This window comes from Dreissena polymorpha, chromosome 11 (genome assembly GCF_020536995.1).
Source record: "Dreissena polymorpha isolate Duluth1 chromosome 11, UMN_Dpol_1.0, whole genome shotgun sequence".
In the NCBI taxonomy this organism is placed as follows: Eukaryota; Metazoa; Mollusca; class Bivalvia; order Myida; family Dreissenidae; genus Dreissena; species Dreissena polymorpha.
This window is the reverse complement of record NC_068365.1, coordinates 41,080,235-41,107,094: the sequence shown is the minus strand read 5'-3', so window position 1 is coordinate 41,107,094 and position 26,860 is coordinate 41,080,235. Positions and strand designations below refer to the sequence as shown.

At 35.6% G+C, this 26,860-nt stretch overlaps 3 protein-coding genes across 3 annotated transcripts in view; all 3 read right to left on the bottom strand.

Annotated features, from left to right (window-relative positions):
* The window catches only part of LOC127850569 (plexin-A1-like), a 314,190-nt gene that overhangs the window by 215,061 nt on the left and 72,269 nt on the right, over positions 1 to 26,860 (bottom strand). The gene's annotated exons all lie outside the window — the stretch shown is intronic.
* The window catches only part of LOC127849785 (uncharacterized), a 100,550-nt gene that overhangs the window by 59,365 nt on the left and 14,325 nt on the right, over positions 1 to 26,860 (bottom strand). The gene's annotated exons all lie outside the window — the stretch shown is intronic.
* Positions 4,281 to 7,130, bottom strand: LOC127850568 (uncharacterized). Its single transcript, XM_052383696.1, has 5 exons — positions 6,495 to 7,130; positions 6,179 to 6,337; positions 5,557 to 5,798; positions 5,168 to 5,403; positions 4,281 to 4,999 (listed from the first exon to the last, which is right to left on the bottom strand). Exons 3-5 carry the CDS (start codon positions 5,683 to 5,685, stop codon positions 4,612 to 4,614), a joined length of 753 nt encoding a protein of 250 aa, XP_052239656.1. The 5' UTR covers positions 5,686 to 5,798; positions 6,179 to 6,337; positions 6,495 to 7,130; the 3' UTR covers positions 4,281 to 4,611.

The following is a 26,860-nucleotide window of genomic DNA, read 5'->3' as shown; positions in this document are numbered from 1 at the left end:
CCTTGACCTTTAACCCAGTGACCTAAAAACTCATCAAAAGGTAGAGGTCCATGCAAGGTACCTACATGCCAAATATGAAAGAGATCGGTAAAGTAGTGAAGGCGGATGGCCCTATGAGAAACTGTAACAAAAGCGTGACGGAAAATCTATTATTAGCCTCGGTGACCTTGACCTTGAACCCAGTGACCTCAAACCTCATCAAAAGGTAGAGGTCCATGCAAGGTACCTACATGCCAAATATGAAAGAGATCAGTAAAGTAGTGAAGGCCCTATAAGAAACTGTAACAAAAGCGTGACAGAAAATCTATTATTAGGCCTCTGTGACCTTGACCTTAAACCCAGTGACCTCAAACCTCATTAAAAGGTAGAGGTCCATGCAAGGTACCTTAGACATGCCAAATATGAAAGAGATCCGTAAAGTAGTGAAGGCCCTATGAGAAACTGTAACAAAAGCGTGACAGAAAATCTATTATTAGCCTCGGTGACCTTGACCTTGAACCCAGTGACCTCAAACCTCATCAAAAGGTAGAGGTCCATGCAAGGTACCTACATGCCAAATATGAAAGAGATCGGTAAAGTGTTGAAGGCGCTATGAGAAACCGTAACAAAAGTGTGACGGAAAGAAGTAAGGAAGGAAGGAAGGACAAACTGGCCACTATATGCTCCGCCAACATTTTATTTCGGGAAGCATAAAAATATAACACTTGTTTAACCCTTTCCCACACAAAAGCAAAGTGGAAGTGGCTTTGTGCAAACAGCATAACTTCAGAACAGCCTGTGAATAAAACGCAGGCTGTTCAGGTTTTATGCTGTTTGCTGCTCATCAGTATCTAAGGGTTGGAAATGAAGCCTTTAAAACTTGGATCTAGTAAGAAAGTTCTTGAATTAAATATAACTTTCTAAGTGACTACGAATGCGTCAAAATACGTATCTAAGGGGTTAAGGGATAAACAAAAAGTAAGGATTTGTAGTAAAAAACTAAGAAGATTGCCAGTAGTATTACAAACAAATAAAACTATGTATTTAAAACTGATAATATTGTCTTTGTGAAATTAATCTGCAGATTCATTAGCCCATTGTTCTCAATAATTAAATCAAACACAACTGATAGATTTACCATGCCAACACATTGTTTAAAACAATTATTATAATACTAGTTTTCCTCAATAAAAAAACAACTTATTTCGTATTCATTTAAAATTAATAAAAAAAACTCAAATCTCAAGATTGTTTGACCTGGAGATAATAAGATATTCAATGTGTGGAGTGTGTCCTTCAGCTTATCAGTTACTGTGTTACTGATTGTAATCTAATAAACCATGGGTGACTGTGCTCTCTAGGGGTCTAAGGTGACAAAATAAGATAAGACTGGATGCATGTATTTAAGAGGGCATAAGGCACTATTTGGATTTTTTATATTAATAAATGACATTAAATAAAAATGGAAACTAACAAACTAACAGCTCATAGATTATGGGCATTCAATAGTGGTGATATTATATTGTTAGTAAAAAACAACTGCATTAATTTATCAAAAAGAAACTTAACACATAAAATTGTCTATTTGGTATCTGAAAAATCTTTTCTTGCTGAAATTGTGATGTACACACCATCAATGCATTTGGTTACGTAATATCCCATATTTCTACGAATTCACTGATGGTATTGACACAACTTACATGTAACTGTAACAATAATAAATATTAATAATAATTATAATGCGAAAAAGTTTCCACCGTAGATTTTCATTTACAAGTAATTGATCGCCTGATAATAAAGGCCAATTTGGTGCAGTCACACCAGCAACCAGTATTCGATTTCCATTCTGGGACCAGGGTCCATGTAAATTGTTTCGGTGGTGACAATACAATATAGGTGGAGCTTAAATTAGGTACTCTGGTTGATCCACATGGCACATGACCATGTCAACTTTAAAATATGTTTTTCAGTGAGTCAGAGATTAATGCATAGAATTAAGCTCTTAATATTGAAAATTCTTTCCACATTTTGAGTCTTAACTGCAGGAGCTCCAGGTCAACACATTGTCATAAGCATGATAATACATATTCATCATCACACACTGTCATGTAATTATTCAGGTGAGGAAGGAACTAAGAAATAAAATATATGCACACATGCACACATTTGTTCACAACCTGTGGCTTCAAGCCTAAAAGATGCAGCAGACGTAAACATCCTCAGGTGTGAAAAAATGATGTTCAATAAATTAAAAATAATCTACAGTAGATACACTTGATTAACCACACAGACATAATCTACAGTACTGTAACGACACTGAATTGCACTTAAGTATGTAAATAATTTCATCATTGTTCAATTAATGGATTTTTTTCAACATTAATTTTGACCAACAAAATTTTTGTTGTAGTAAATATATTCAATACCAACAACAAAAAAATCAATTATAAAAGTGGATAACATTCATTAACCCTTTCAGTGCGGGAACCGAATTTTAAAGGCCTATGCAAAACGTGGCGTCTCATCAGGATCCAAACTGTTTGCTATTCTGATAGTATTCTTTGAAAAAAATCAAAGAAAATGCTAATTTTAGAAATTCAGCAGACAACATTTTAGCAGACGACAAATTTCCCAGCATGCAGAGGGTTAAGGGGGCAGGGGATATATTTTTGCCCAAATTTCAAGTTCCGAAAGGCAGCAAACAGTCAAATCCATTTCATCAAAACAGAAAGTGACACAAGAACGCCTATTTGTGTCAGTGTCATAACATAGCGCAAAGGCAACATGCATTGAAAATAAAACCAAAGACAAGGCCAGCTTCTTCACTTGTGAAACTATTGCCCTTGATCTTCCCCCCGGCAGCGAGACAATTCACCCCCAAGACAATTCACCCCGAGGAGACAATTCACCCCTGCTCCCTGGACAATTTTTTTTAATCTTTTGCTGTTTGTTTAGGATTTAGTAATTACAAATATCTGTTTTCTAAGGATAGTTATTTGTATTCTTTTTTATTTTTATGAAGTTTTAATAAAAGCATATTAAGATGTTCTCAGAATTTCTTTCTTTTTTTCATAAAATTACTTGCAATTGAAACATAACTGTGCTTTTTATCTATTGATGTTTGATTTTGTTATTAACAATATCTTATTATTAACAATATCTTATTATTGTTTTTATGTCATTAAATAATTTATTATGTGTTTATGTTTTATTTAAGATTGATTTTATTCATTAAAACAGTTTATATTTGTAAAAAGTGTATAAATAAATAATAATGGTATTGGATACATTATTTGGAAATAATCTAATTGTTTTATTTGATAAGTTATGCAAGATTTCGAAATTTTTATAAAATTACTATATTTATTTTTAAATGGGAAATATAATAATAAAATATTTGTCACATAATCAGTCAACAAAGTAACAACACCTAAAAAACAAACTTTTTCACACCCATAAAGGTATCAATAAACAGATAATCTGTCAGGCATTTAGAGCTGATGAGGGTACTGATTATCTAATGGTAGATAAGGCTATTACTGGGTATCCGGAGAAGCGCCCCCCCCGGAGAACTGCCCCCCGGAGAACTGCCCCCTTATTTTAAAGGTGGCGGAGAGGTGCCCCCCCATCAAATCGGTAGGGGCGGAGAACTGCCCCCCTGTCAGAATTTAGTAGGCGGATATCTGCCCCCCCATCAAATCTGTAGGGGCGGAGAACTGCCCCCCCGGTGTCATATTAGTTATTAGTTACGTAGTGAAAACAATACTTACGGGTAATTTTACGTTATCGCCGTACACATTTTATCCGGTAACAATTTAATTTCATTGCAAGTATATTACCATTTATCGAACTGAATAACACAAATTGTCTAGAGGCATATGATAATACTGTTTAATGCCCTTGGTACGCATCTGCACCACTCACTATACATGAATGCCTTGTAAAAGTCGTGTTTTAATAAGAGCGCGAAACATAGTCGAGATCCACACAGGAAACGCGTGCGTGTTAATACTGGCAATGTGTTGCAACTAAATATAGACGTGCAACTCGGTACTTATGGAGGAAAAGTTACATCGGAATTAATTCACAGTATAAAGATAGTACTGACCCATGGAAAAAAACGTAAATTGACATATAAAAAAGTAAATTCATAGGCAAGGCAAAGGCAATAATTTAGCCGACTTGAAGAAAAAAGTGAAGTGAAGTTGAATTTATAAGCAATTTATTTATGTTGTTTAGTTAATTCATGTTCATGTGACATACAAAATAACATACATAAATACACACATTACATGCAGACATACATTCACAGTTACAATCATACATACATACATTCAGACATACATTTAAAAAATATATACATGCTTACATAAACGTTCAAAACATACATTCATACATACATACATAAATACACACATTACATGCATACATACATTCACAGTTACAATCATGCATACATACATTCAGACATACATTAAAAAATATATACATGCTTACATAAACGTTCAAAACATACATTCATACATACATACATACATTCATACATACATACATACATATATACATTCACAGTTACAATCATACATACGTTCAAACATATATGCATTCTTACATAAACAATACACTCAAACACTACTTCAATCGCACAAGTCCGCCGACAACGTTCAAAAACTGACTCACACTCTTCTCACCACTCGCCACCTGCTCGCACAAAGTCTTCAGACGCCGCTGGTATCGCTCTGTTGACTTCTTCTTCGGCTTAATTGAAGGCTCACCGTTGCGCACGCGATACACCTCAGTCTCCACCATAGCGGCGTCTTTCATGAAGCAGTCAACTACAGTCCACAGAGACGGATGCTGGTGCCCAACCAAAACTTGGAACCCATTGTTCCAAGCCTCGCACAGGTTGTTGGTCCTAGCTTCGTCACTGACTGTTGCAGCGTGTACGTTCCAGATATCTAGCGGGAAACGGGGCGGCGTTCTCCTGAAGCGCATCATGCCGTCAGCGGTCCTCACGGACCTGCATAGAACACAAACAACATATAAGTTAAGATTAAGTTCTTAGTCAGATATTGCCAATGCATCGAACAAAATAAGGAGCTAGAATATATAGTAACTGACTTGTGTTTTTCAATTTGTGTACGGCTTTAAATCGACCGCTATAGCTATTACAAAAACATTATCTTACCGAAATCCGCCGCTCACGTAGGTATTGTCGAAGTAGTCGACGATCCCAGTCAGCGCTGAAGGGGCCGTGTCCTTTAAGATGGCCATGCCTTCTAGCACCTTATCCGTCGGTAGCAACGCCAGACCGTCGAGTCGTCCGCAGAACTGTCTTATTTCTTCATCCTCTCTGTATAGGACCTGCAGGCCGTCCCCCTGTATACGACGCCAGGTACTCTGCGTAAGGTGGTAGAAGCAGCCCTGAAAAACACATTTACAAATATGTGCAATCGTTACGTAAAATCTGTTTGATCATTGTAAAAATTACATTGCTTTTATGTCGTTAGTTTTTTTTCTGGTATATACATTTACGTGTTTACTTAATTATTTTTAATGCATCTTAATGAAGCTTACCTGTATCTGGATATCGTTCGCCATAACCTGACGAACAGCATTATGGATGGCCACCTCGAAGTCGCACACGACCTTGGACGGAGTTGGACGGATGTCCCTAGTTAGACACGCATCTAGTACAGCTGTCATGCACTCCTCATACGAAGTTTGGTCCTTGGATGGCAGCAAGGCATATGCTACTGTCCCCGACGTCTCTCCAAGTGGCACACGCACGGTGAAAACTTGGTCGAACACATGTGGAGCTGAAATGAGAACGTATATTCGGAAAAGGTGTTATATTATTTTAGATTAAACATAATCGTACGCATTAAAAGTTGAAAGTATATACTTGAGACCAAATCATGCGTGCAGTAGAAATGTATTTTATAAGTATGTTTTACTCCGACTTTGAAAAAAATGACATTAATAACCGCACGAAAGTTTGTGTATTTACACTTGTGGCGGCAAATTAATTCCTCATAGTTATTATATAGGTATGTTTTACTCAGACCTGGAAATGAAATAGAAAATAATAACAGCACGAATATTTGTGTTCCTCGTAGTAATTATATAATTATGTTATGCACAGAAATGAAAATGAGATGTCAGTATAGCTGGCTTGTGTATCATTTATTCAAATTACCTCCACTGGATGCTGTACCAGCTTGTCCGCCAGGATCCTATGAGGCTGGCCCCCATTCGAGATCACCGCGGCCGTGATTTCTTGTCGCACCTTCAACGCCTCCACGTAGAATTGGTCGTTGACGTGGACGTGATCTGTTGAGGAAATCACCCGTGTTGGCTAAAACATCAAATGAAAATTTCAGTAAATGCCTTAATGCAGTAACTGTAATATTCTTTAATATTCTAATAAATACATTGGTAGTTTTTGATTCATTAAGTTATTGAATTATTTCATACTAATATTATTTATTTATAATTATTAATAATTAACTTACTGGATTGTCCGTAGTGGCGGTACCCTTGCAATTCTCGCTTCGACGCTGGGAACATTCCCATCGCATCGTCGACTTCGTCTCCTTTTTCTTCGTGTACGTGAACCCTTCATAACAAAGCTTTGCCGCGCCTCTCTGACTTCTTATGAACTCCATAATTGATGCAATGGTTATAGTGATAATCGAAAGTCTACGTTGCATTTTATACATATTACGGCAACAGTTTGCATTTTGAGCAGATCATGTCGACATGCCAATCAAACAAAATCGGTAACAGTTGCTTTAATTAGCAGCTAATTAGGCAGACAGAGAACTTGTTACCGTTAGCGATCTTTTAATCTTTTAATTGGTAGACCGGACCGACCTTAATTGTTAAGAACTTGTTAGCTTTGAATAAAGCCGCATACGGGTTTATTATATTGAACCGTCCAAATCCGTAATTGGCGAAAACAAACAAATAAATTATTGTTTTCAGCTTGCATAAGGATGGATTAAATTGCATGCTAATTTATATATCGCTGCGAAATTTCTTTAATTAGGGGGCACTTCTCCGGGTCATCAATTCTGACAGGGGGGCAGTTCTCCGCCCCTTATTAATCAGCAGGGGGGCAGTTCTCCGCCCTATAAAAAAAAGTGAGGGGGCAGTTCTCCGCCCAGTGAAAAATCTTTGGGGGGGGCAGTTCTCCGGGGGGGCACTTATCCTAGAACCCTATTACTGATTGGGGTTGCTAGAGATAAGGCTGTAGTATGGAATGAGTTAACATACTGTGTGATTGAAGTGGACTTGAATTGAGTACAATTTTTGTAAAAAGTACATTACATTTCAAAACATTTTTAAGAGGAGCATACTAGCGGTATTATAGTAGATTTAATAAATCATGAGGTATTCGTGTATAAGTAGCATTTAAAAAATTTGTAACATAAAATGGTGTGAATTTGATACTGGCTTTGAAATGAATACTGATAATTGCAGACTAAAATATGTTTCAATACACAACATTACAAAACACAACTTCTATCACTAATCCTTCAATGAGAGAAAATCCAACAACTTAATGGATAATAAGAATAAAAATAATATTTTTTTTAATGAAACACTTTTGTTTATAGGCAGTTAAATAAAAATAATAATCAAAATATCAGGTGAACAACAATGGAATTTTTTAATACAATACCAGGTCTTAGAATTGCCCAGCCCAACATAATTATTTGTCAATGTGTGTAACTGAAGTCTTTGTTTATCCGTGTTGACACTTTGATAAAGCCTTGTCAGGTGTGTGAATGCTTGATTGTAATACCCATTAATAGCACGCTTCCAACCAGATTAAATTTCCTTTCTTTAATTAAGGTTTTCTTATCAATTAAACCATAATATTTTATTAAATTAATTATCCCATCTAACATGAATAAATAAGTAATTGTCATAATGTAAAATTCTAAGAATTAAATGAAACTAATTAATTAACTTCAATATTTGACAAAGTTCTCAAATAATAAAATAGCAGTTAACCTAATAATATTATTTCAGTCTTCATGATAGTTCATTTTATCCACTAGCCATTCGGGCTTCTGGAATGGTAAAGACAAGTAGCCCAGCAGCAAAATTACTAGCCCAAAGTAAATTTGTTAAAATATACACCCTGTTAAAGGGTTTCATCTTTCAATAGCAGATAATCTATTAAAAGTAAAATTGTATCCAGGGTATGTTAACTGTAAAGCCTATTGCAAAAACAATTGCAACACAATATAACAAGTCAATGTAATTATGTCCTTTATTAATTATAAGTATTTAACATGTGATAAACAACTTCTTCGTTCATCTAATCATCACTGCAATCCTGGAGATCCTCTTAGTCAGAAACCATATCCTGTAAAACAAGCAACCTGATAGTTATTTTCCAGAAGTTTACTTGACAAGTGAAGGCATAGATGGCATACTTTTATCATACATGTTGACTTTTTTATTATGCTGTGTTTTAAAGCGTAGCTTATTAAACTCTGTCATACAGAAGTAGCTTCTCCTTCATCACTGATTTTTTACCACTTTTCTTGAAATTCACGTTTCCGTGATTTTTCATAGTCATTTGTTGACTTACGGTCAGAAGTGGGCAGTTTCTTGCCAGGCTTCGCTCCAGCTACGTATTTAAGCATTATGCAGCCTTATGCGCGTAGGGACTTACAACTTTAGAAATAAACACACAAACAAGGTTACAAAGTAAAATGATGTATTCCGGAAATGCAAGCCGCGTACGTCGATAAGTTTACTTCAGCAGAAAACACATCAGCATGACGTGTGCCAAAAGTAAATAACCAGTCTAAATTGTTCACCACGTGGCCTGTGTTACGACTCGAAAATGACCGTTGAATGTATGGACCAATCGGAACGCGTTTAAATCTCGTATTTTAGGCGAAGTTGAACGAAGTTCTGTCGGAAATCTTCGCGAAATACTCACAAAATAATGACTTTTATCACACTTAAAAATGAAACAATATTGATACACGGAATTTCTACTGGCCCGACGGCAGGCTTCCTGAAAAGGCCGGACCGCCGGTCTTGTCCGGCAAAATTCTTTACGGTCCGGTGAAGTTTCTAATATTGCCGGTCCTTGTGACAGGCCAAACAAAATATGACTAAATACCGAAAAGCCTAATACTTGCCAAAAGAACGATTACACCCAATTCAAATCACTCTTTTCGTGAATCTCGAGCCTATTTGTCATTAAGAACACTAGCGCGTTACGAGTTCTTAAGAGTACTCTCCCATTGTTGTTGTTTTTTCGAAAACGTAAATTTTCATTGTTCCGACATATAACCATCTATCCAATTACAAAGGATGTAACTAAAAACTACAAATGAAAAAATGCTTATACAAATGATCGATATTGTCAAATTTGAAGTTGTCATCATCATATATAAGCAATGTTTTGCTTTATGTATCGTCGGAACGCATGAAATAACACGGAAATGTGCTTATATCAGTGTAATATCGCATAATGTCATTATCATTTTATTTTTGATAATATAAAACAGATAGTTTTGTAAAAGAATGATATTGTACAGAGAATATATAAGAGTATATTTTGTACAAGTTGACTACATAATTACATTTTATATTGAATGAATCCCATTTTTTAAAATTACAGTGTGTTACATTTGCATAAGAAAACATAATGATTTGATGTTATATGTTCCAAAATCAATTACTTATAGTTGTCAAATACTTATACACAGGCTGCACATTGCAATAAATATAAGTTAAACTTTACTAAATTCTTCAGTTACACGCGACCCGTGATTTTTGCCGCCATTCTCACATCACCGCAATCAATGCAACGTGACAAATCGCGGTGATTCCGAGCGACAAGAAAATTTGGGTGATGTCTGGGCGACTCCGTGGTGACCGTCGCGCGATGTATCTCGCTGTTACTCAATCAGCGCGAATCACCGCAAATCACCGCGAACCGCCGTGGTTCACCTTTTTAAGCGATTTACATTGAGGGTTACACTACATTGCATTAACATATATGTATACATTTACATTGTACATTGCAATAATAAAGCTTTTGTTGTTGTTGTATACAATGGGCATATTAGCTAAAATACTCCCGTTCCGACATGAACTTGATGAAGTAATGTCGGAAGCTTTAACGACTCCAAATTAATATATAACAGCGCAGAATGATCATGCAATAATTATTGAACATAACATGTAAACTTTATTTAACTAATTGCATTAGCAGAATGTTTATTAAAACTTACAATCAATTATATCGCAGGCCCGAATACACTACCACTGTTCCATATTGTTGCCATATACATGTAGCGTAGCACTGTGTAAATTGAAAGTTGCATAGTGTTTCGTCATTGGTCGGTTATAAATACCTTGTTTCTCTATACACGGTATTAGATTTAGACAATACTAATAATTTGGTAATTTACGAGAAATATGTTTTCCATTTAAACTTTGATCTTACCGTGTGTGTTTATTGACGTTATTATTATGTTAATACTTTTTTTTGCATTTCATTAAAAATTATAACGTGTAGCCCTTTTGTTAACAGTGTTTAGCAAAATATTCGCGCCTTAAGACACAGAAAAGTGTTTGAGTAACACTTTCATTTAAAGGTTAAATGAAGAGCTGCAACGATTCACCAACAGCTTGATTTGATTTCGATTTCAGACATTCCGATACCGATTTTTTCGATTCGATTGATCTTAAAACCTAGTTTTATCATATATTCACTCTTATGCCTCAAAATTAACATTTCTGTTCAAATGTGATTTCAATAAAACACATAAAAAATAATAGCAAATTAGGAATTTTAATATAAAAACTTCTCACTAGAAGATTGTGTTGATAACACAATAATATAAAAAGTAAAAAATAATCATAAGAACGTATCTGGAATCAGTGGAATGGTAGTACTATCACTATTATACTTTTACCCAAAACCGCTACAAGCATGTCTACCATTGTGCCATGACAGCATCAACTTTTACCTGTAGGACAAATCACATTCTCTAATAAACTTAACAAAATTCAAACAGAAATAGAATTACTTTTCTGGCTCGCAACTTCAGTAGTTGCACTTGTGCGACCTCTTAGTCTTGCTAAATCAACGTTATGTTTGCGTTTGACATGTTGCATTAGATTAGTGATTATGCCGGACTCAGCGTACGCCACATCCGTGAAGCACAGTTTGCACTTTGCTTTATCGGTAGGGCTACCATCCCGAAACCCAAAATACTGCCACACTTTTGATTTTAGCTTCTTAGGCGCATCTGATAATTATCCCCACGCTTTTTGAAAAAAAGGTGGGGATATTGTGGTTATCTCCGCCGTCTGTCCGTCTGTCTGTCCGTCCGTCCTGGCCACTATCTCCTCCTACACTAATAGCACTAGAACCTTGAAACTTACACACATGGTAGCTATGAGCATATGTGCGACCCTGCACTATTTGGAATTTTGATCTGACCCCTGGGTCAAAAGTTATAGCGGTTGGGGTGGGGCCGCGTCAGAAATTATCACTCATTTTTTTAGGTTATTTTACATTTACTTCTTTATTTCTACACCGATTCACTTCAAATTGATACTGGACCTCTCTTATGACAATACGGTCAATCTCAACCATGCATGGCCCCATTCCCAACCCTGGGGCGCCCCGCCCACATAGGCCACACCCACCAAAAATTTCCATTTACTATAATTTTTTCATTTCTACACGGATTCACTTCAAATTGATACTGAACTTTTGTTATGACATTAGGGTCAATCTCAACTATGCATGGCCCCAATCCCAACCCTGGGGCGCCCGCCCACATAGGCCACACCCACCAAAAAATTCCATTTACTATAATTTTTTCATTTCTACACGGATTCACTTCAAATTGATACTGAACTTCTCTTATGACATTAGGGTCAATCTCAACTATGCATGGCCCCATAACCAACCCTGGGGCCCCGCCCACATAGACCACACCCACCCAAAATTGCCTTTACTATAATTTCTTCATTTCTACACCGATTCACTTCAAATTGATACTGAACCTCTCTTATGACAATACGGTCAATTTCAACTATGCATGGCCCCATTACCAACCCTGGGGCCCCGCCCACATAGACCACACCCGCCCAAAATTGCCTTTTACTATAATTTCTTCATTTCTACACCGATTCACTTCAAATTGATACTGAACTTCTCTTATGACAATACGGTCAATCTCAACTATGCATGGCACAATTACCAACCCTGGGGCGCCCTGCCCACATATGTCACACCCACCCAAAATTGCCTTTTACTATAACTTCTTCATTTCTACACCAATTCACTTCTAATTGATGATGAACTTCTCTATGACAATACGGTCAATCTCAGCTATGCATGGCCCCATTACCAACCCTGGGGCACACCTAGGTCAAACATTCGGCATGGGGATATGCGTCGGCCTCTGCCGCGCCATTTCTAGTTTCAATTTGTCGGCAACAACTTGTTCAGCCATTTTGACGCATTTCCAAAAGTAGACCGTAACGCGCTTATTGATTGGATGACTAAAGTAATAAGCAACCAATCGTGCGCGTCGTAATTACAGGTAAAGATAAAACCTTTACCTTCCCGTATCAATAGTCGGAATACAGCGTGCTTTACGTATCTATGTATATATATATATATATATATATATATATATATATATATAAATATTTATATATATATATTATATGTATTTATGTTAAAGAATCGAATCGAATTTGGTAGGTTTGGTATCATAATCGAATCGCAGCATTTCGAATCGATTTTCGATGAATCGGATCGAATCGTTGCAGCTCTAGTTAAATGTAATCGGTAGATTACGTCTAATTATTTGGACTAAATTATGCTATACTTTCTGTTTCAGGCTTTAATGCATATAACTCGTGTTACTCATGTTACTATCTGAGCGTTATACATACATTCACAATGCTTGATAAGCCGGAAATCGGAAATACATTACTGTTCTATTTTAAAGTACATGTTATTATGACATCGTGTTATATAATATGTTGTTATTACATCATTGCCTATATATTAAAGCAATTAAACATTGTATTTGTTTTGCTGAAAAAAACACGAGTATATTAACGTAGAACTTAGTGTTCGCAGAGTTCAATAAATTTGATGATGATGTATAATGTACATGTATTTCTTTGGGTTTTCACGCCCAAAACAAAAACAAGAGGGCCATGATGGCCTTGTATCGCTCCACTGCTGAAAAAAGGCTGAAACAAATATTATCTGCATGTGCAAATACTTAAATAATTATAGGCCCTATTTAAGCACATGTACACTATTGTGACCCCCTGGGCTTGGTCAAATATAACCCCAGGGGCATAATTTTAGCAAACTTTGTAGAGAACTACTATATCTCACACCATGTACATTCAAAATATGCAAGCCCTAGGTCCTAGAGTTAAGGACAAGAATATTTTTTAAGTTTTCACAAATAAGCAAGATAAAAGCGTATATAATGTTCAATTTTGTGACCCGCAGATCAGGGTCAAATTTGACCCAAAGGGCATAATTTGAACAAAATTGGTAGAGGACTATAAGATGTTACTGCATACCAAATTGGGTAGCCATTGTCTGAATGTTTTTTGACAAGAAGATTTGTAAAGATTTCACAAAATAGGCGCTTTACCTGTACGAAAAAGTTTGGGCAGACTGCAAGCAGATTTTGTGCAGAATAAAGTAAACAAAATCTGTATAGAATCTATGCAGAAAATATTTGGTTTCCATTAAAAATGAGTTGAACCAGATTTCTATTTATAGATTTTTTCAATATAAACAAAGAACGAATTCTGTACAGATTTTACGAATTATTTAAATTAAGCAGAATTTTTTTCGGGGCAGAAAAAAATCTGGGCAGAATTAAATGCCGGGAGAACCAAAATATGAGAATGAAATTCTGTGCAAAATAAAATCTGTACACACCAAATTCTGTACAGAATAATGTAGCAAAATGTGAAGTAAAATATATACACTGTAAATATTAAACATTTTTATTTAATGATATAATGACATGTTATATATATAAATATATAAGAAAAGGAACATATACAGACAGTCAATAAAATAAAATAATTTACTCTATGACATCCCTTTAAGAAATAAATCCCTAATTACAACACACATTATTGTATCATTGTTATATGATATAAAAACACAGTAAATAAAGTAAGTTTATGTTTCAAGAAATTACAGTTATTATTTTGAGATGAAAATCCCTTTTAGAGCTCTTCTTTTGCCTTAACTTGAACCTGAGGTACCATCACTCTGTGACTGCACTACCGAGGTCGTTGTCAGGGGAAAGTTGCTACACAATCTTTTTTGACAGTAGCTGAAAGCAAAAATTACAATTAACTTTTTTAAAATCATTTTGTTTAGTCAATCTGAATGAAATGATCATATGAGATCTACTTAAATTACAACTTAAATAACGCAACGTGGTTCACCACTTGCTTCTCTTTATATTTTGCTTTTTACAGAATAAAATTAATTTGACATTTTTTTATATGAAGTTGTTTTATCATAGAGGGTTTTATAAAAAGAGAATTTGCAATGTTGAATTAGTTACAAACCACATTATATATAGTTTTTGCTTCACACCTTTTAAGCACCATTACTCTGTGACTGCACTACTGAGGTCGTTGTCAGGCCACCCGTAAGTTGCTACACAATCTTTTTTGAAAATCGCTGAAAGCAAATTAAAATACAATTTACTATTTTAAAATTATTTTGTTTAGCCAATCTGAATGAAGTGATCATATGGGATCTACTTTAATTACAATTTTAATAATGCAAGTGATAACAATCATAGCTTTCGTAAATATGTAATTGAAAAAAAGGCTTTAAATTTCATGGCAGAGTAGTTATTCATAAATAAATCTAAGTATTGGTTACATTGCAATTTCATTTGGTCACTGATTAGGCAATTGATTGTTATAACTATGTTGGTTTTGTAAGATAGAGATACCTTTGACTGACTTATGTCTTTTATGTAAACTTACTGCAAAGATAATTGGTTTCATCATTTATTTTAAATAAATCACCCGCCAAAACAGATCTTTGTAACTGTTAAATGATATCATTAAATTAAACATAACATTACAAGCAAACAATGCAAAGAAAATCAATACAAACCTGTTTAATAGTTCAAAGCATTTCCAAAGGGCCACTTCATAACTCACTGAATTCCTCTTTTAGAGACTTGTAAACACACAAAATGTTGATTTCCTCATTCTAATCAATTGTTGAAAAATGTTCATCAAAGTATTTCAGGATATTGTTAAAACTTCAACTTTAAAAAGTCCCAACATTGCTTTGAAACTACATTTCAAGCCAGTAACACTAACAGTTCCTGCATCGATCTATGTTTACACATTCAAAATTTGGCTCACAATCTGTAAACAACCAATCAGAAGAGATTATACACATTCCAGCAAGCCAGAAAAAGATAGCGGCAGTTTCAAATTACAAGTACCAAGCAGGCAGGATTTGTTTGTTAGGGGTTTATGATTATTTTCAAGTGAACTGTTTCAGAGGTGTATACAAGCACTGACATTACAATGGTTATTTTCATAAATAGAGTCAGAGGAAGGCAAACTAAGAATTTAATCCTAGTGGAAATACATATATACTGCCAATCTAAAGCAAAGCAGTTAGCATAAGTCAGGGGGGGGGGATTGAAAAACAATTTTCAATTTGCATTCAGCCCTAAATCAAGTTTACTGTAAGACCCTTATTTCACAAAGATATTTTATGACCATAGTAGATCTACATGTACTCTTAGTGTTTAAAGGTAAATTATCATTACATACTCACATATTTTCATATTATGGAATGTAATACATACATGTATGGCAATTATTGTATGAATTGAACTAAACATAATTGTTTTTTTTTATATATGGCAAACGTTTCCCATAATAAACATTTAAAAACTGGTATCAGAAGTATATAATTTTTAATTATCTAAGTCCCATTTTGAAATTTTGTTTGATAAGTTTTATAAGTCCAATATTCTGCCTCATTTTTGACCAAGTATCAAAATTCTGTCTTGCTAAAATGCAGAGTGCTAAAAATCTGTCTTATAAAAATGAAAAGTATAAAAATTCTGTTTGGTATAGAAATATGTACAGAGTTAATTCTGCTTCATTGTAATTCTGCTTAAAAAATCTGTACAGTTTTCCACGCAGATTCTGGGTCTGTGTCCTCTTTGTACAGAATAAATGAATTCTGTCTTGATTCTGGGCAGACTTTGTACAGACTCTGTACAAAATTTGCATAGAATTTTCGTACAGGTATAAGCGTTTATTCAATTTTGTGACCCCCAGGGCAGGGTCAAAGAGGCATTATTTGAACAAATATAGTAGAGGTTTCTAAGATGTCACTACATACCAAATTTGGTAGCCCTAGGCCCAATGGTTATGGACAAGAAAATTTTAAAGTTTTCACAAAATAGGCCCCATATAAGGGTATGTTCAGTTTTGTGACCCCCGGGCAGAGTCCTAATTTGAACAAACTTGGTTGAGAACTATTAGATGTCACTACATACCAAATTTGGTAGTCCAATGCCTTATGGTTAGGACAGAAAGATCTTTAAAGTTTTTACAAAATAGACACTATACAAGCATATACTTGATTTTGTGGCCCCCAGGACAGGGTCAATATTTGAATCCCGGGGCATTATTTGAACCAAATTGTGTAGCCCTAGGCCCAATGGTTATGGACAAGAAATTCTTTAAAGTTTTCACAAAATAGGCATTATCTAAGCATATGTTCAATTTTGTGACCCCCGGGACAGGTTCAAATTTGACCCCAGGGATAAAATGTGAACAAATTTGGTAGAGGACTATAAGATGTCACTACATACCAAATTTGATAGCCCTAGGCCCAATGGTTATGGACAAAATATTTTTAAAGTTTTCACAAAACAGGCCTTATATAAGCATATGTTCAATTTTGTGATCCTCGGGGCAGGGTCAAATTTGACCCCAGGAGCATAATTGAACGAACAAAGTAGAGTACTATAAGATTTCACTACATACCAAATTTGATAGCCCTAGGCCCAATGTTTATGGACAAGAGATTTTAAAACCTTTACAAAATAGGCCTTATATGAGCATATGTTCAACTTTGTGACCCCAAGGGCAGGGTCAAATTTGACCCCAGGGGCATAATTTGAACAAACTTGTTAGAGGACAATAAGATGTCACGACATACCAAATTTGGTAGCCCTAGACCCAATGGTTATGGACAAGTAGATTTTAAAGTTTTCACAAAATAAGCCCTTTATAAGCATGTATTCAATATTGTGACCCCCGGGGCAGTTTCAAATTTGACCCCAGGGGCATAATTTGAACAAACTAAGAAGAGAAATATTACATGTCACTACATACCTAATTTGATAGCCCTATGCCATACCATTATGGAGAAAAAGATTTTTTCAAGTTTTCCCACAATAGGCCTTATATAAGCATATGTTCAATGTTGTGACCCTCGGGGCAGGGACAAATTTGACCCCAGGGGCATAATTTGAACAAACTAAGAAGAGAATTATTACATGTCACTACAGACTTAATTTGGTAGCCCTAGGCCCAATGGTTATGGACAAGAATTTGTAAAGTTTTCACAAAATAGACCCTTTAAAAGCATATGTTCAATTTTGTGACCACCGGGGCAGGATCAAATTTGACCCCAGGGGCATAAGTTGAAAAAATTTGGTACAGGACTATTCAGGGAAAATATTTTCCGGCAACATCAATCGGTCTGGATTTAACTGGGGAAAATGTTTCCGAAAATTTATATCCGAAATCATGACAAATTACGTTAAAATATATACAATTGATTTTGCCATTCATGAAGGTGGTATAATAAAAGTACAAGTTAAATTCCCTTAGGCATTTTTTTAACGGCAAATACGAGTTTTATCAATTGGTTTTATCATTCGCTATTTCATTGTTGCTTCGTGCACGGACTCAGATGAGTCAATATACGCTTCATGTTTTGTGTGCTGTTTTATCTGACTTTTTATCGTTGTCAATATTATTAATCTGTGTGATTTGATACCACGCGTCTAAACATCCGGTCGTGGTTATTCAACAACAAACAATAAAGTACACGAATTATTTCGATTCTAACACGATTTTTACTAAAGCTTTATACAATGTATATTATTTTTCTTGTGTACTTGTGTGAAGTTCCGCCCATAAAATAACTTTCAGCTGTTCTGTCTATCAGATCCGCGACTTTCATTCATTTATTGCCGGATTATTGCGCTGGTGGAAAATGTATCGGCATGTTTTGTTAAGTTACAGCGCGTGCTTTCAGTGTATAAGGTCCGCCCACAATTATTGCAGAATATCCGATTTTCTTCTTTGTTTATATGAAAGTTTACTGTTTCATGCATGAAATGCACAATTTCCACGAGTACACACTAAATAAAAATACGGACCAATTAATTAGTTTGCTAGGTATAAGCCATTGGAATTATCGATTGATATTGACACGGGTTATTCATGCATGACTAATATACAACCGCGCGAAACTTCGCTGCTTGGCGTCATACTAGTCGGCTGACATGCAATAAACTGGTCCTGACCGGTTTAGCGACTGCAGGGAATGGTATATCACACCTAATCAAGATAAGAATGTAAATAGGGGGTGTTAGCATGTTCACTGTGTAATAGATTTCATGGCATGCGAATTTTAGCAAACAGAATAGGACTGATTGTTTGGGATTTTCAATCGGTCTTTCATGACCCCAATCGGTCTAGGACCGACAAAACCGAAAAAAATAAGATCCCTGGGACTATTAGATGTCTCTACATACCAAATTTATTAGCCCTAGGCCCAATGGTATTGGACGAAAAGATTTTGAAAGTATTCATAAAATAGGCCTTATATAAGCATATATGTACAATTTTGTGACCAACCGGCAGGGTTAAATTTGACCCCAGAGTCATAATTTGAAGAAATTTGGTGGAGGACTATAAGATGTCTCTACATACCAATTTTGATAGCCCTAGGCCCCTTGGTTATGGACGAATGATTTTGAAAGTTTTAAAAAAATAGGCCTTATATAAGCATTTGTTCAATTTTGTGACCCCCGGGGCAGGGTCAAATTCGACCCCAAGGGCACAATTTGAAGAAATTTGGTAGATGACTCTTAGATGTCTCGACATACCAAATTTGATAGCTCTAGGCCCAATGGTTATGGACGAATGATTTTGAAAGTTTTCACAAAATAGGCCTTATATAAGCATATGTTCAATTGTGTGAACCCCGGAGCAGGGTCAAATTTGACCCCAGGTGCATAATTTGAAGAAATGTGGTAGATGACTATTAGATATCTCTACATACCAAATTTGATAGACAAAGCCAAATGGTTATGGACGAGAAAATATTAAAAATTTTCACAAAAAAGGCCTTATATAAGCATATGTTCAATTTTGTGACCCCCGGGGCAGGGTCAAATTTGACCCCAGGGGCATAATTTGAAGAAATTTGGAAGCGAACTATTAGACGTCTCTACATACCAAATTTGATAGCCCTAGGCCCAATGGTTATGACCGGGAGATTTTGAAAGTTTTCAGAAAATAGGCCTTATATAAGCATTTGTTCAATTTTGTGACCCCCGGGGCAGGATCAAATTTGACCCCAGGGGCATAATTTGAAGAAATTTGGTAGAGTACTCTTAGTTGTCTTTACATACCAAATTTGATAGCCCTAGGCCTAATGGTTATGGACGAGAAGTTTTGAAAGTTTTCACAAAATAGGCCTTATTAAGGCAAATTTTCATTTTTTTGACCCCTGGGGCAGGGTCGAATTTGACCCCAGGGGCATAATTTGAACAAATATAGTAGAGGACTATTAGATGTCTCTACATACCAAATTTGATAGCCCTAGGCCCAATGGTTACGGACGAGAAGATTTTTTTTTTATTTTCACGAAGTAGGTCTTGTATAAGCAAAATTTTATTTTTGTGTCCCCAGAGGCACGGTCAAATTTGACCCCAGGGGCATAATTTGAACACATTTGAAAGAGGTTCAGCCCAGGAAAATTACTGAGAAATTTCATCATAATTGGACCAGTAGGTTAGGAGAAGATGTTGTTAGGAAAAGTTAACGCACGCACGCACGAACGCACGCACGACGGACATAGGACCATGACATAAGTCCCGCTGGCCTCTGGCCAGTGGAGCTCAAAACCTCAACATATGATTATTTATTGTGTATTGTCCAGCGGGTGATAGTGTTTTATCTAGTGTCTAAGTGGCACTCTTTGTACGTGTTCAAACTGTGAAAAGATGTGACAATCACAGAAACATCAGGATGGCGCTGCCAATTAAGTGCGGTAATGGATCAAAGGGCATTGACAAAAAAAAGTTTGTATATATTTTTCGGCGTTTACTCAGATGGTCTCTCACAACAAAAAAAACTATACAAGTCAAGGTATTATGTTTTACTTCTATCAGTAATGATACGGATACGGCGTGTTTGATTTGAAATGACTTTAAAAGAAATATCAAATTGTTGGCGATATAACTGTTTTTAAAATACCAAAGAAATATTTAACCGAAATCAACAGAATTCAATGTTCCCTGCGCTACACAGTTTGTATAAACAAGAGGGCCATGATGGCCCTGTATCACTCCACTGTTTTTTCTTTGCGAAAAAAACGTGCAATGCGCATGGGTTGAAATGTACTCAAGCATGTGACTTTTTCTTTCTATCCCTCGTCCCACTGGGGGTTTAAAGTTGGAAGGGTGAGCATTTTTATATATGGAAAAAGTTACTACCGTGTTAACTGAACAGACTTAAAAGACCGGGGATTGTTGCACAGGTCCTTTGCTTATAACGTAGGTTCATTTATCTCTCCAAAAGATATTGTCGTTTTTTCTATTTCACATATTTTAAGATGCTGAAGATCAAATCTACGCATTTGATTTAAAACAAATTCACAAGACCCATAGGAATCAAAATGCCTTAACCCTTTACCAAACGACACATTTTGGACTTTCCCAATTTGAAAGAGGATGCAGACGTCAATTAAATTAAAATGGAATATGAAGGAAATGATCAGGTAGGGTAGAAATAATTGTGATAAAAGGAGAAATTGCTCATCAACCCACACATCCCTAAGACCAACAGGCCTGATAATATTATGATAATGTAAATATTATTTCTTTTTTTATAAATGTATTTAATTAAGTAATACATTTGACTTCTAAGATCAATTCATAATTTATATTAAGAAAATTATAAAATGGTCAGAAATATATATGGATTGTTGAGCAATTGACAATCATATTCACAATTCATGAGTCACGATTCACACATGGAACAATGAATCATTAGTTATTAAAAAGCAGCATATACGATAGTTAAGAACATTGCACTTCATTGATTTCAACACCTTCTCTTGGATATAAAGTTTGAGTTTACCGTGCAGTATCATATATTGACTTTTCTTTAAATAATTATGTTCATGAAAGTTGTGTTTTTAAAGTCAATAATATATTATTTAACTGGTTTAAACACCACAGAAAAAACATGAAATTAACATGTCATACAAAATATTTTCATCCGGATATATGGTCACTTTCGACATATTTAAATAAAACCCGACTTTCTTCAGTTTGTAAGAAAACCATTCATAACAAATGTTCTTACTTCAATGTCTTTGTAAGCAGTCACCATCTGACCTAAAATGGCACTAAATGACAGGGTTTTATATCATGTTTACAAGATGTTGGTGTTGTTGTTGGTCACAGCCAAACGGCCGCAGTAATCTCCACTGGTGAACGTCATATGTTCAGTTTTGTGACCCCCGGGGCCGGGTCAAATTTGAGCCCAGGGAATAATTTGAACAAATTAGGTAGAGGACTATTAGATATCACTACATACCAAATTGAGTAGCCCCAGGCTCTATAATTAAGAACAAGAAGATTTATAAAGTTTGCACGCAATAGGCCTTATTTAAGCATATGTTCAATTTTGTGACCCCTGGGGCAAGGTAAAATTTGTTCCCAGGGGCATAATTTGAACAAACTAAGTAGAGAACTATTATATGTCACTACCTACTGAATTTGGTAGAAATAGGCCCAATGGTTATGGACAAGAAGATTTTCATAGTTTGCACAAAATGGGCCCAATATAAGCATATGTTCAATTTTGTGACCCCTGGGGAATGGTCAAATTTGATCCTAGGAGCTTAATTTGAACATACTTGGTAGAAGACTAAAGATGTCATTACATACCAAATTTGGTAGCTCTATGACATACGGTTATGGACCAGAAGATTTTTAAATTTGCACAAAATAGGCTTTATATAAGCAAATTTTCGATTTTTTTGACCCCCCATTGCAGGGTCAAATTTGACCCGAGGGAAATAATTTGAACAAACTTGGTAGAGGATTATAAGATGTCACTACATACCAAATTTGGTAGCCCAAGGCTCAATTGTTATGGACGTAAACATTTTTAAAGTTTTCACAAATAGGCATTATATAAGCAAATTTTCAATTTTTTGACCCCCGATGCAGGGTCACATTTGACCCAAGGGGCATAATTTGTACAAACTTGGTAGAGGACTATAAGATGTCACTACATACCAAATTTGGTAGCCCTTAGCCCAATGGTTATGGACAGTTAGATTTTTTAAGTTTTCACAAAATAGGCCTTATATAAGCAAATGTTCAATTTTTTACCCCCGGGACAGTGGCAAATTTGACCCCAGGGGCATAATTTGAACAAAGTTGGAAGAGGACTTTAAGAAATCACTATATAGCTAATTGTTAGCCCTAGGCCCAATGGTTATGGACAAGAAGATATTTAAAGTTTGCACAAAATGGGCCTTTTCTAAGTAAATTTTCATTTTTTAACCCCCCGGGGCAGTGTCAAATTTGACCCCAGGGGCATTATTTGAATAAACTTGGTAGAGGTCTATAAGATGTCACTACATAGCGAATTTCGTAGCCATAGGCCCAATGGTTATGGATAAGAATATTTTTAAAGTATGCACAAAATAGGCCTTATATTAGCAATTTTTTAACCCCCCGGGGCAGTTTCAAATTTGACCCCAGGGGCATAATTTGAACAAACGTGGTAGAGGACTATAAGATGTCACTACAAAGCAAATATGGTAGCCCTAGGTCCAATGGTTATGGACAAGAAAATTTTAAAGTTTTCACAAAATAGGCCCCATATAAGGGTATGTTCAGTTTTGTGACCCCCGGGCAGAGTCCTAATTTGAACAAACTTGGTTGAGAACTATTAGATGTCACTACATACCAAATTTGGTAGTCCAATGCCTTATGGTTAGGACAGAAAGATCTTTAAAGTTTTTACAAAATAGACACTATACAAGCATATACTTGATTTTGTGGCCCCCAGGACAGGGTCAATATTTGAATCCCGGGGCATTATTTGAACCAAATTGTGTAGCCCTAGGCCCAATGGTTATGGACAAGAAATTCTTTAAAGTTTTCACAAAATAGGCATTATCTAAGCATATGTTCAATTTTGTGACCCCCGGGACAGGTTCAAATTTGACCCCAGGGATAAAATGTGAACAAATTTGGTAGAGGACTATAAGATGTCACTACATACCAAATTTGATAGCCCTAGGCCCAATGGTTATGGACAAAATATTTTTAAAGTTTTCACAAAACAGGCCTTATATAAGCATATGTTCAATTTTGTGATCCTCGGGGCAGGGTCAAATTTGACCCCAGGAGCATAATTGAACGACCAAAGTAGAGTACTATAAGATTTCACTACATACCAAATTTGATAGATTTTTAAAGTTTGCACAAAATAGGCCTTATATAAGCAAATTTTCAATTTTTTAACCCCACGGAGCATTGGTCAAATTTGACTCCAGGGGCATAATTTGAACAACCTTGGTAGAGGTCTATAAGATGTCACTACATAGCAAATTTGGTAGCCCTAGGCCCAATGGTTATGGACAAGAAGATTTTTAAAGTATGCACAAAATAGGCCTTATATAAGCAAATTTTCAATTTTTTTACCCCGGGGCAGGGTCAAATTTAACCCCAGGGGAATTATTTGAATACACTTTGTAGAGGACTATAAGATGTCACTACATACTAAATTTGGTAGCCCTATGCCCAATGGTTATGGACAAGAAGATTTATAAAGTTTGCACAAAATAGGCCTTATATAAGCAAATTTTCATTTTTTTTACCCCGGGGCAGGGTCAAATTTGCCCCAGGGGCATAATTTGAACAAATTTGGAAGAGGTTCACCACATGAACATTCCTGAGAAATTTCATCAGAATTGGACCAGTAGTTTAGGAGAAGAAGATGTTTAAATAAAAAGGTAACGCACGGACGGACGGACGCACTGACACACACACGATAGACACAGGACCATGACATAAGCCCCGCTGGCATTTGGCCAGTGGAGCCAAAAATGAATGTGGTTTAATACTCTGAAGTAGAGCAGACGTTGATAAAGATCATGCAGACGGTTGTTTTGTTCAACTCACAAAAGGGTTATCACCTTTAGCACGAACCCCCTTTCGCGGTGTTGTGAAGCTGTGCCTGGAAACAGTTCCTTTGGTGAAGTCTGACATCTATTATTCATTTGAATGCTATGCCACATTGGAAAACATAGATTGGGAACGTCCGACGTATTGCTGTAGGACTTGATTAGGCACGTCAGACTTTAACGTTATATAGGACTTTGTTCTTCAATCTCGGGAGATATATACTGGTTTAATACATTTTAAGTTAGAAAATAACATAAATATTTACTTGCCTAACAATTGCTTTTACAGCAATTCTTCATCAACTTTAAACTTTAATATTTTCCTAATACTGAAAAAAGCAATCTTCCATCAGAAATCACGCAAAATAGGGATTTGTTGTTAATCTTTGGTCTGCTTAATTAAGGATTTTCACAAAATATAATCAAGAACATGTGACACTATAAGTCACGTTTAATGAAGAGTAATCAGGGTTCCCTCTGGGCTTTCAAAAGTTGTCGCCACTTACTTTCGCCAAATTAAAAAAGTTGTCGCCACACTGGGGCAACATTTGGGCAATGAAGATCATGTTATTATAATACCAAAAAAAATGAGCATTTACAGTATGTTAAAGGAATTGATTTAATAACAGTAGTATTTATAATAACAACACATTTAAAATTGTTCATTAAATAAAGGCACATTCAATCAGTTGTAACTCTTGTTGATTGACACCTTCTTAGCAGCCTGAATATGTTGCTGCAGTATTGGTGCTTCATAAGCTCTATGGTATTCTGAAAATACAAAAAGGGAGATATAATATTAATATTAAACTAATAATAATCAATTAATGTGTAGTTTATGAATAATATAAATGTGCTTAACTATGTTTACCTTTCTTAAAACAGTACATTCGGTAGTGAGTGAATTGATAAGTGATGAGGATATAAAGAGTTCATACAGCATAGATTGTGTGTTGGAAATCATATTGAAGGAAATAAAATTCTGATAAACAACTGTCTTTGTTTGGTTTTTGTTTGTTAGCTGGTGAATGTTAGGGAGGGGAACGTTTGCATTTTGAATGAGTCTCAAAATTAGCAGAATCTAATGTTCACTTTTTAAAAGTCGTTTTACACTCTGAACTTGCCATTTTGACGAGTGAAACAGAAATATGTCACCGTTTAAATAGAACCAATACATGTAAAATGTTTTACTATTTTCTATAATTACACCCGATTTTTCTAAAAACAATCGATTCTTACCTTTTTGATTGTCATTGTTGTCAATTTAATGGTCTTGAATCTGCTTCGAACACTGTGACAAACACTTCACATTTAAGCGCAAAGTCGGCATATTTCAATATTGCCTTATCTCTGATGCAATAAAACTGCCGACCAATTAAGATAACTTGCAACAACACTCCAGATAATCGCAATTATCACCATAACATGGCACTTTGCGGTAGTATGCAGTCAGCTCCACGCTCCATTGAAAACAGCTGTATCGCTTACATCATGGAAATCTATAGTATTACGACTGCCGTACAGCGGCTGGTAAACACAGCGTCTTTTGGCATTTTAAGAAAATATAAATGCAGAAAAATGACGATTTTTTTAAAATCGCCATTTACGAAATTTTGTCGCCAGATTTTTTATTTTGTCGCAATTGGCGCCAATGGCGATCGACAGCGGGAACCCTGGTAATGCAGGAGATTGTTTCGTTAAATTACTACATCCGTTTATCGTTGGGTACATTTAAATTATCTAGCCAAGAGAATTATATTGGCATTCGAGACATCAGTTTATCAAACACGAATATTATAACCTTGAACATTTGAATTTAATAATATATTACAAGCACTTCATGTGACTAAAATAAAACTTTTACAACCTGCCACATGTCTGATAAAAGGGAGTTTCACATAACATCACACACACGCAATAAATCAATGCTATAAGTGAACACATTAATGTCTTTGAGGCATCCTGAAAACACTCAAAATATCTCCAAAATGTTTGCCTTAGACACTTGAAACATCAATAAACTGGCCTCCAGAGCCCAAACAAACATACAAGAGCATATAAATCTCGACACAAATAAACACAATATACTTGGCAATATTTACATAAACTTCTTTTAAGAAGATGATTATAAATGTTGATCTGTTTTGCTGTTTTCATAGTCAACATCAATGTAAACTCTAGTTCCCTCACGTAGAAAGATCATAAATATGGAATCATTCAGTACTTAACAGCTGATTTGGAGGAATGAGGACTGATTTAAGAGTTTGAAGTTTTTGATCTGATCCCAACGAAAATGGTTTCAAACCTGTAATTGACTTG

Excerpts from the sequence above, each read along its gene's own strand:
- LOC127850568 (XM_052383696.1), bottom strand. The coding sequence starts at position 5,685 with ATGACAGCTGTACTAGATGCGTGTCTAACTAGGGACATCCGTCCAACT. Across the intron at positions 5,404-5,556 it reads CGAACGATATCCAGATACAG|GGCTGCTTCTACCACCTTAC; the intron begins GTAAGCTTCATT and ends TGTGTTTTTCAG. Across the intron at positions 5,000-5,167 it reads TACGTGAGCGGCGGATTTCG|GTCCGTGAGGACCGCTGACG; the intron begins GTAAGATAATGT and ends TGTTCTATGCAG.